Consider the following 10941-nt stretch of genomic DNA (forward strand, 5'->3'; position numbering starts at 1 on the left):
ATAATCAAGACTTTCATACTTTCATGTACTGTCACTCATAATAACATGCTGAACTTCACTCATAATAATACTTAAGAAGTTTCAATCCAAGAACCATTGAAATATTTTCAGCAATTCCTCGACGATGTCAAGATTATGTTTCCCTTCAACACTGATTTGCCATATATACCAAGAGAGTATAAAACATTCACATTTTTGTAAAGCTAGAATGGCTGGAGAAGATGTTTAGGACAAAATATCCCAGTGAAAATCAATTTATTGCAATGTAGCTTGTCATCTGAAAAAGTAGTTTTTTGATGACACTCTTCCGAGAATTCTGGAAGCTTCCAAACCACAAAACATCGAATAATATCTTCCAAAAGTAAAAGAGAGAATCTGGCTGCCGCAAAATTCAGGCTCAAAGATGACAGGGGAATGATAACAGTATTAGCAACTGGTAATTGGGAATAAGGAAGGGAACCACCTAATTATTTCGAAACTGCTCCAATGTTCAAAGCTCATGGCTTGAGGGCCAAGGCCAGCCCAAATTTCGCACTCTTGTCAATAGACTTGGTGTCGACTTCAGTTGAGATGGTGACGAGCGACTTTGGACGCCATTCGTGTTGAATCAAAGCATATGCCTTTCCACCATTGTTCAATCGTGCTTTCACAGTGGTCAATGGGTCCAACTGATGCTGAGTGCCAACAGTGATGGTGTTCACGCTGCTTGAGAAGCTGTGTGTCACCTCTGCGCCAACAGCAGTGTTGGACAATGGGCTCACTATATGGTAGTATGACGCACTCAAGGTATCACCCTTGTCATTCCTAGAGCAAACACAAACAAACGTTCAAAAGCATACAGCGTAGAGTTTATGAACAGTATACATGCAAGACCCCGTGATCATATCAGAATAGCCTTCATAAATCAAGGAGACAAACAGCAACCAACAGCAATAGAGACCACTTACACTGACAAGGCAGCAATAAGATCAGAGTTTATGAAGCTTGCGCCAAAGTTGCATTTGGTCAGCGCTCCTTCCTTGGTGTCAAAAGACACATCAGTACCCAAGGCGAGATTATTATTCCCAAGAACGGCAGAAAGATTCACAACAGGGTTGGCGGTCAAACCAACACTTGAGCTTATCCCCGCATAGTCATGCAAGTATTGAAGCTCCAACTACAACAGTTACATGAAAAATTAGATTGCATTTCGACACAGCAGCAGAAAGAGTTTGAAGTACAGCTTACCTTTCCAGATCTCTGATCAGGAACTCTAAAGCTTAATATAGCCTTCAATCCAGGAGTAGGCTCATCAATTGTTACAGTGGTGAAGAGCTGGAAATGAGTCCACAAATTAGTGTTAAATTAATTGAAAGAATTTAATACAACTAATATGAAAAGATTGGAATATCTTCTAGACAACAAGAGAAGAATATAGGAAAGCTGAAATCGTCACAAGAGGCAAAGCATAGAGAAGCAAACTATGAGGCGTACATTTGAGCCAGTGTCGACTTTGATATCAGTGGTGATGTTCTTGTTCTTCAACTGTGTGTTCACATCAGCCAAGAATAGCTCACCTTTCTTTGTTCCCGTAGAAGTGAGGGTCTGGCAATGAAAAATGAAATAAATACACCACATCAGACCCAAAAATATATGTATGAAGTTCAAAATAAATAAGAAGAAAGCAAAATTACGTAGTCTTAAATTTTCATCAAGAACTCAATACCTATATATACAGTGAAATTAAACAAACACCAGAAACAGCATAATTGCTTAAGTTACTAGAAGATTCAGGAATTGCACACATTAGCAAAGTAATAGCATTCTCAACCAGTTTCTACTTTTTCATACCAAGTTCCATTCTAGACCACATCTACAAGGTAATCTAGGGCATTTTCTATTGGCTAATAGCCCAGATAGACAAAATAGGTAGTACTCCCTCCGTCCCGGAGTATTAGACTCACTTCTTTTGGGCACATGATTTAAGGAATTGATATTTAAATAGTTAAAGTGGAGAGAGTAAAGTATGAGAGAGGGAAAAAGTAGGAGAGAGAAGAGAGAAAAAAGTGGGTGGAGAATAAAATAAGATAGATGCTTTTTGCTAAAAAAGGAAATGAGTCTAATATGTTGGGACATCCCAAAAAAGAAAGTTGGTCTAATACCTTGGGACGGAGGGAGTACTACATATACTCACTAACTGGCCATGGGGATGATTCCATAATTTGAACTACTTAGCCTGAGTAATACCACTCATACCCAACTTAAAGGCATAAGATTGGAGAAATCCAAATGGAAGTATTGATTAACATAACAATACTCAATCATGTAAGAGTATATTGTTAGTTTGAATTCCTAATGAAGTATTTATTGATTAATAAATTATACTATACAATAATGTATGTTGTTAATCCTGATAGTACATGCACCCAACAAGAACTAAAATGCTTCATCCCCAACATAGGTCCATATTCTCTAGTTAACCCAAATCACTAAAATGAATGCAATACAAAGGTAGCAAAATGCAGACTAACATAATAGTCCCTCAAAGAAAATTCCTATGTTATTCAAAGCCCGAATGATTCAAATCATCAGTTGAATAAAAAGTAAATACTACTATAACACACACAGTATAAATTATAACGAGCCTATTACTATCAGCAATGTATCAACTGCAGATAGAAAAATCACATAGCATTCCCCAAATTATCAGATAATATCCAGACCACAACATAAACATCTATGATAAACGGAAAAACAAAATTATGATTTCAATACAACCCGACAACAGAAAGAAGAACGAAATCCAGTAAAAATACAGCTATTATCACATAATATCCAGTTTCAGGAAGAGAGAGAGTTGAGGAGCTAGGAAAGCACAAATCAGCACATAGACACAGCTCTACAAACATTACCAGCAACAGAAAATTCCAGATCCAACAAATAACCGCATAAAACAAAAGAAAAAAGGAAACCTTACCACTCCAGTAGGAGAATAGGTGGTGATTGTAAACTTCTGGTCGCTGTTGTAATCCCTGTAAAGAAGATCTAATTCCACCACACAAAAAAGAAATTACACATAAATTTAAAAAAAAAAAACTGAAATAACAAAAATCATAATCCAGAATTATGCAAATTCAGACCTCGAGCTCTTTTGCCGATATCAGAGTATAGGCCTGGACCTTTGCCCATGATTATATTCACTGAAATTCGAGGAATCGAGCTGAAAATGAAAATGATAGAGACGAACCGTAATGAATTTCAGAGAATTATATTTCTAATTTTATTTTGAGCAGCAGTGAGATATATATATAGTGGTGAAGGCAATTCCTTTGCCGTTCACTCCTTTATAATTTTTTCATTTTTGAAGGGCGTGATTTAAATGGAATCTGAGCCGTTGATAGCGTAAGGTAATGCGCCGTGAGCCGTTGATTAGAGTGTGATTGTGGTGGGTGTAATTTGGGGAATTTGTACACGTGGCTCAACATTGTTATGCGCTGTTGGTGGCGACCGATATAATGTGTTTAGGTTTTCTTTTTTAATTTTATTCTTTGGTGAATCGCTAAATGAGCTGTATTATTCCCCAGCGTTTTTGACAATTTTATAAGTGGAAGTCGTTTTGCTTTTGTTGATTCGGAGCGGATACTGATGTGTTTTTAGGGTTATACTCTCTCTTTCCCAAAATAATTATCATTTTTTATAATTTCAGTCCAATAATAATTGTTACATTTCATTTTTACCGTAAATGGTAAGTAAGTTTCACATCCCACTAACTCATTTTACTCACATTTTATTATGAAACTAATATAAAAAAATGGTCTCACATTTCACTAACTTTTTCAACCAACTTTTTCTTAGATTTCTTAAAACTCATGCCCCCAATAAGAGTGACAATTATTCCACAATAAAGTTTTCGACATAAATTTTGACTACGTGGAATGCCGATACTAATTCTAGAGCATTCATATCATCATTAGTTTCATCTTTCCTACTAGATGGAATGTAGCTCCAAATATTACACAGGTTTTTTGGCATTCAACGTAGCCAAATTTATGCTGAAAACTTTAGTGTGAGAAATCTGCACAATTTGAAAAGGTGATGATTTTTAAGACCACTTTTAAAGATTGTGGGAAATACCAATTTTTTGTGAAAGTTCATAATTAGTCAGAAAAATCGTGAACTATAGTGTCCATATAATGATCTGATAGCCAGCGTAGTAGTTTGATAGTCATGATCATAAGGCCCTAAACTGGTATGGATTTTCTGCACTACTATTTGTTGCCTAAATCAGTCCTGGGGATTTTATGCACTGCTATTGGTAATTGTTTAGGGCATTACCCAAACAATGGAGGATAAAATTTATGAACATGATGCGTTTGGTGAGCAATTTTTCAACCACTATAATATTTGCTAATATAACTAGGTTCGTTAATAAATGTGGACTATCGGATTACTGGTTAAGCTGTCTTCATCGGTACATTCATTTAGAAAGACTCTCTCTATCCACGAATAGGAGTCACATTCCTTTTCGGCACAGATTTTAATAAATGCTAAGAAATATGGGTGGAAGAAAGTTAGTGGAATATGAGTCTCACTTGTATATATTGTTTTAAATGATATGTGAGTGGAATGAGTTGGTGGAATGTACGTGGGGCATCTTTACCTTTTATGGTAATTAGAACCATTGACGAATCCCGTCATGTCTTCGCTCTCCAGAACACACAACTTTGCTCCTTCCAATTCTTGAACGTGTTGGTTTGATCAAAACCCACACGGCTCGGCCTCACAGTAATCCAATTTGATATATTGACACATGAAGAAGAAGCCATTTGTGTATCTGTAAATGAGCGTCTGACTGGAACTGGAACTATGATACAGTGTACATATGATGATAGCTAGTTGTAGCTTGATGGTCACGATCATATGCATGCCGCGTAAACGGGTTTGCAGTTTTGCAAGTATCAGTATTATGCTCAGTCCGCATGACCGCCTTATTTAGTATTCCTCCCACAAAAGATGTCATACTTGTGGGACATGACATTTCAGGAGGTTTAGTTTTGTGTGTTAAATAAAGAAAGAAAATATCATTTTCATATTAATGTGAGAGTGAAATTTTTCCAAAAATGGAAATGAGACATTTTTTATGGGATAAACTAAAAAGGAAAGTGTGACATATATTATGAGGCAGAGGGAGTAGTTTCATAGACCATGATATTCTCTCTTAATTTCTCCATTTGAATATGAGTACATAGTTAGGATTACCCGATTCCCACCCTGCAACATATCGGGATTACCCGATACCCGACCCGCAACATATATTTGAGGGACGTAAAATATATGTTACCCATTAACTATTATAGAAAATTTGAAATCCCTAACAGCCAATAATTTTTCCTAATTAGTACTTTACTTTATTAATTTTGATGGAAGCTTTCAATAAATTAGGAATAAAAGTGAGGGGGAACTCTATAGCCACTTCTAATGAGTTGCTAATAATAATATTATGAAGAGACAGCCGATTATAAAAATTCAAATATAAGATGAATCTATCTAAGGTCCCCTTAGTTGTTTAGGCAAATATATGTACCCCTGGCCCACCGTGGCTACGTACACATATTGCATTCTCATTTATATATATTACGGATTGTGATCAATATCAAACCAGTCTTAAACCTTAAATGCCGAACAACATCATTATAAGATAACCTGGATGATGCAGTTCGAACGTAGAAATCGGGCTAAAACCTTCGATGTCAGAATGACTTGAAATTGCACGATCAAAATGACTTGAAATTCGCACGGTACATGCGAATCGAGCTTAGAAATCGACGTCGCAATGATGGACGATGGATTTTGGCCATCTGAAATCGTTTAGAGGGTGAAAGCGACAATTTACTGTTTTTTTGGGTTTAGTTTTAGTTTTCTATTTTGCGTTTTATTTCCTTTTGAATTCCTAGGTTTTCTAGACGCTTATAAATAGCGTTGCTTTTGTTTTGGACGGCGGTTAATTTTTGATAATATTATTTTCGTTTTTCCCAGAAACTAGGGTTTCTTTGATTAATTCTCCGTTCTGTCTGTTTTCTCGTTACGTTTTGCATCACTGGAGTTTATTATAATGAACTAATAACAAACTTATAATGAACTAAAAAAGGTAATATGGACACACATATATCGTAAGAAAAAGGAAATATTGGGTCCATTTTGTAGGGAAAATAGACAAGACAAAATATGATCATAAGAACACACGTTTTAGATCAATTCAGATCAGATTATTCTAGGATCAAGAACGTTGAAATGAGAATTTTTATTTATATTGAGAATGGGGAATTTGTTTTATTCTTCTACCCGAATAGTTAATTTCACGACAGAACGTTTAGGACAATGTTCTTATATTGTCAAGTTTTCATCAAGATTAACCTCTATTACATGTATATATGTATTATACTTGAGATTGGGAAAGTTTTTGTTTATTTGTATTTTCTTTTGAGATTTGTTCTTTTGTAAAATAATAGTCGATCGAGTTTTAGTACACAATCATTGATAAATATTAGTAAAATCAATGCTAAAACACTTAAATATTCGTAAATTTTCAACTAACATTAATATATTTTCTTAATCTATAATAAATATTCACAATTACTATTTCGATGGAACTGAAGAAGTAAGTATACTATAATTTTGCCTTCCTTGCTTAATCTATAAATTAAAATACTTTCAAACTCAAAACAAACTCAACATTTCTTTTTTCAATCCAATGCACCGTTCATTCAATCAATCGACAAATACAATATACACATATTCATTTGTTATTTCCCTACTGTCGCATTTCTACCTTTATGCGGACTTAATTAAAGCCACATATGAAAACAAACTCCCTAATTAAGTTGTATATATAATAAGCCAAGAGGTGCATATACATGATCACTTGACCATGAAGAAATTTGAAAGAATAACTAAATTAATTTGGTGTATGCTGTAGTAGTGCTTTTGTGCGTGTGTATAATTAATTAATTAATCAAATTATAATCAAAATTTCATCAACTTTGGTGCAAACCTTAACAACCGGTCCAACGCATTGACCGTGAACTTCCTAGCAAACAAGTAGCAAACTTTGGTGGGCCTCCCATTGTAGATGCACTCTGTGCCGCCCCTCATCCGGTTCAGCATGTCCGGGGTGACGTCGAGGCGGATGAATTTCAGTGGGTGGGGCCCGCCCCGGGACCAGTCAACCCAAGTCAACGTTCGGTTAGCGTTCTTGAAAGGGAAGTGTTTGGTGATCATAGTGGGCAGGTAGTGCTCGTCCGAGTAGCAAGCGGGCTTGCAATAGAGCTTGAAAAGGTTGAAGTAGACGTGGTCCGAGATGACCTCGAGGGCTAGCTCCCGGTCCATCTCGAACCACTGGGCCCCCTTCCGCCATTCTTCAATGGTTACCATGGGCATCATGTGGCGGTCATAGCGCCCACGCCCCACGGGGCCCTCCTTGTCGTATGACTCTACGAATGAGGTTCGGGATTTCATCAAGTAGCTGTAGATTGTTGGGAAGTTGAAGAGAGGGATGCATGCCTCGGAGAGGAGGACGAAACGTTGGTTCGACACATCTAGCAACGCGTTCGCTAGCAGCCTACGTTCGGCTGCGACCATGCTGATCTTGCCCCATTCTACCTCCTGTAACATATGATCATCAATTTCTTTTTCATCTATTCATTTCATAAAATCTAAATAACACTATGAAGTTAACACTTCTAATCATTTGAATGGTAAAAAACAATATACAGGTATTAATGATAGAAAACTTTTGATGCAATTTTTTAATTATTAGTATTAGGTTTTAGTTATTAAAATTGGTCAGAAAAAGAGAAAAGATCAATGGAAATATATGTTCCCTCCAAATTAGGGATGGAAGGTCTCATAGTTCACTTTTCTAATTTGAATTGTCACAAAACTTTTCTTTTCTAAAACCCGGAGTATTTAATATTTGTATAAAAATGAAATAATACGTGGAACAAATTAAATAAATAAGCGCTTGAACAGAGTACTGTCAAAATCATTATTTTTTTATGTGTGAAAAATAGAAGGGAATTTTTTGATAAAATCAAGGGAATATTAAATATGGATTGTCTAAACATATAATTTCGTTGACCTATTTATTATCTGTGGTTCTGTCTCTACATGGAACAATATTATATTATAACTATTCCGAACATAAATATGTTTACAATGCATCGAAGAACTAGGCTTCATTAATATGTAGAGCAGAAGATATGTAAGGCCAATTTCTAAGTAATTTCACTATGGCAAGCCCAAATCTAGTGATAATTACTTGAATCTTGGGGAATGTGGATTCATTGCAGCATGGTTAGTAGATCATGTGTATTTATTCAAGTCAACTACTACTATTAAATGTTTGAATCATGAATCTTCAAAATCTCAAACAAATCAAATGAGCATAACTTTACATGGTTTACCGCAATATGTAATCTACTCATCTCATCTCTACAAGAAAAGAATAAAACGATCCTTCTCAAAAAGAAGTTTCATTTTACCACATTTTTTTATTCTTTTTATTTATAGAAATTTCACCTCTTCTTTTATTTTACATGGTCTTTATAAATGAAGGTAAAACTTTCTAGATTAACTTAGAAAGTACCAAGAAAAGAAAGTTAATCTATTCAAGATTAAAAAGAAACATGGAGTATATACTTATGAAAAGAAGAAACTTAATTTCTTGAAAGATATCCAACCTAAGAATTCAAGACCTTAAGTTGTACTAGTAGCAATTTAAGAAAACTACAAAAAATGATGAAACACAATTTTTTTAAAAAAGAAACACTTAAGTAGTCATAGCTCTCAATGCAACCAAAGTCCAAAGCATGCAGCCTAATCAAAGATTTGGTAATTAAATACTTGAAAAAGAGAGAGATGATACCTTGCTAGCAATTCTTCTGCCATGAAAAACCGAACCCTTTGGAAAATTCCCTTTGTAAGAAGGCTGAGAATGGACGTAGATGGAATACAAGCCTTGATGCCCTCTAAAGAAGAGCTCCCACAGCGGCGCCAGCGGCAGGTCCCCCTTCGCCAGGAACATGAACGCCACCTTCGCCGTCCGCCTGAACGGAAACTCCTCGATCTTCGGCTTCATCGACGCCCGCCACAGGAGCTCCGTGTCCGTCATGTCGTGCGTCGCGTTGTCTTCGACTCTGAGGAAGTCCCTCAGCCCCGCCCGCGGCTGCATGCGCGGGGGAGGGCGGTGCAGAGGCGGGGGTGGGGGAGTTGGGGTGGAGGAGGTTTCTTGGATGGTGGAGGAGAATTGGGAGAATTGGAGGCTTGGGGGGAGGTAGAAGGTGAGGGTGAGGCCGACGACGAGGCCGGACCCGAAGAAGAGGAAGTAGAGGACCATGTTGTGGAGGAGGCTGTGGGAGTGGAGTTTGGTGTATTGGGTTGGGTCTTGTTCATTTTGGGGTGCTTGTTGTTGTTGTTTCTTCATTTTTGTGAAGTGGTGGTGGTTTAGAGGGCTGGGAATGTGTGTATTTGGAGGGAGTGTTGTTGAGGTGAGGGAGAAGAAGCTTGAGGGTGCAATCCTTGGAGATTCCAAAGTTCAAGCCTTCTAACAAACATGAGATACAAGGGTCATTATGGGAAGAGACCTCATTAATTACCTGCACAATTGGATTATACAAATCCAAGTTTGCCATTTTAAATGCTGTGTCAATGTGTATTAACTACAAAAGGGAATATAGACACACATGTAACAAAAAGGAAATATTGGGTCAGTTTTGCTAGGAAGATAGATAAGACAAAACATGATCATAAGAACACACATTTTAGATCATTTCATATCAGATTGCTCTAGTATCGAGAATGTTGAAATGAGAATTCTTATTTTAATTGAGAATGGGGAATTTGTTTTATTCTTCGACGACGAGTATATTGATATTATACGTTTAGGGCAGTGTTCTTATATTCTCTAGTTTTCATCAAGATTAACCTCTATTGCATGCATATGTATTATACTCGAGATCCTATTTTCTTTTGTTAAAAAGGCAGAAATTAAGAAAACCCTTGTCATTCCCAATCGAGGAATTAAAGGTCTCTTAAACATTTAATTTGCCAAAATGTATTCATATGTATACCTTAATAACAATAGTGGCAATTAAGAACAATGGATGGAAAGGAAAAGGAAAAGGAAAAAAAAAGATGACCTGATGATCATATTGGTGGCGTGGTAATGTAGCGTCAAAGGTTGCACGGCTGTGTTTCATTTTCTTGAAGAATTCTTGAAAGTAAGAAAATATTTCTCAAGAATGATGAGAGAGAGTGAGACAGAGAGAGAGGGGGAGTGAGAAAATAGAATTGGGGGTAGGGTGGGTGCCATGTGGATTAATTTTAACTGCAAAACAATTGGTCGCCCTCCTTAATTTTTGGTTATGCATAAAACCAATGAGGTGATGATGAAGCATAATAGTATAATATCAACTTTTACATCAACTTCTAAAGTTATAGTGATGTCAATTAAACTAACCCGTTTGGACTTGGGCAACCTTATCAAATTATCGGATCATTTAGATTTGAGATTTTTTTAATTATAAAATTTCAACTCTAATCCTATTAAATTAGTGAACTATTCGGCCAATCCACATATTTTGGATTGCATTTTCATGCATTCCACGGCTTGACAATTAGATACACAAACCGGGGATGCATTATATTGCTAACTATTTAAATTGCTAACTTTGCTAACTCATCAATATAGTGTATTAAAAATGTCAACACGGTGACATCAAAATGTCAACACATAATATCAACACATTATATTGAAGTTCAACAAAATTATGTGTTGAAATTTTTAATACACTGCGTTGATGAGTTAGCAAGTTAGCAACCTAAGAAAGTTAGCAATTGATCACAACCCCACGAACCAAAAGATTATTTGTTCATTATGTTCTAGATAAGCTAGCTCCACTCGTA

General features: G+C 36.2%; 2 protein-coding genes across 2 annotated transcripts; both read right to left on the minus strand.

The window, feature by feature from the left end:
• Positions 1-224: 224 nt before the first annotated feature.
• LOC125188967 (mitochondrial outer membrane protein porin of 34 kDa-like) lies at positions 225-3289 on the minus strand. Its single transcript, XM_048086098.2, has 6 exons — positions 3120-3289; positions 2957-3024; positions 1474-1584; positions 1228-1314; positions 948-1156; positions 225-804 (listed from the first exon to the last, which is right to left on the minus strand). Exons 1-6 carry the CDS (start codon positions 3166-3168, stop codon positions 498-500), a joined length of 831 nt encoding a protein of 276 aa, XP_047942055.1. The 5' UTR covers positions 3169-3289; the 3' UTR covers positions 225-497.
• A 3415-nt stretch (positions 3290-6704) lies between these two features.
• LOC125189448 (glycosyltransferase BC10-like) lies at positions 6705-9623 on the minus strand. Its single transcript, XM_048086725.2, has 2 exons — positions 8903-9623; positions 6705-7641 (listed from the first exon to the last, which is right to left on the minus strand). Exons 1-2 carry the CDS (start codon positions 9458-9460, stop codon positions 7003-7005), a joined length of 1197 nt encoding a protein of 398 aa, XP_047942682.2. The 5' UTR covers positions 9461-9623; the 3' UTR covers positions 6705-7002.
• Between the last annotated feature and the right edge of the window lie 1318 nt (positions 9624-10941).

This window comes from Salvia hispanica, chromosome 5, assembly GCF_029641045.1.
Source record: "Salvia hispanica isolate PSC_SH4W2 chromosome 5, Shi_PSC_v1, whole genome shotgun sequence".
Lineage (NCBI taxonomy): Eukaryota > Viridiplantae > Streptophyta > Magnoliopsida > Lamiales > Lamiaceae > Salvia > Salvia hispanica.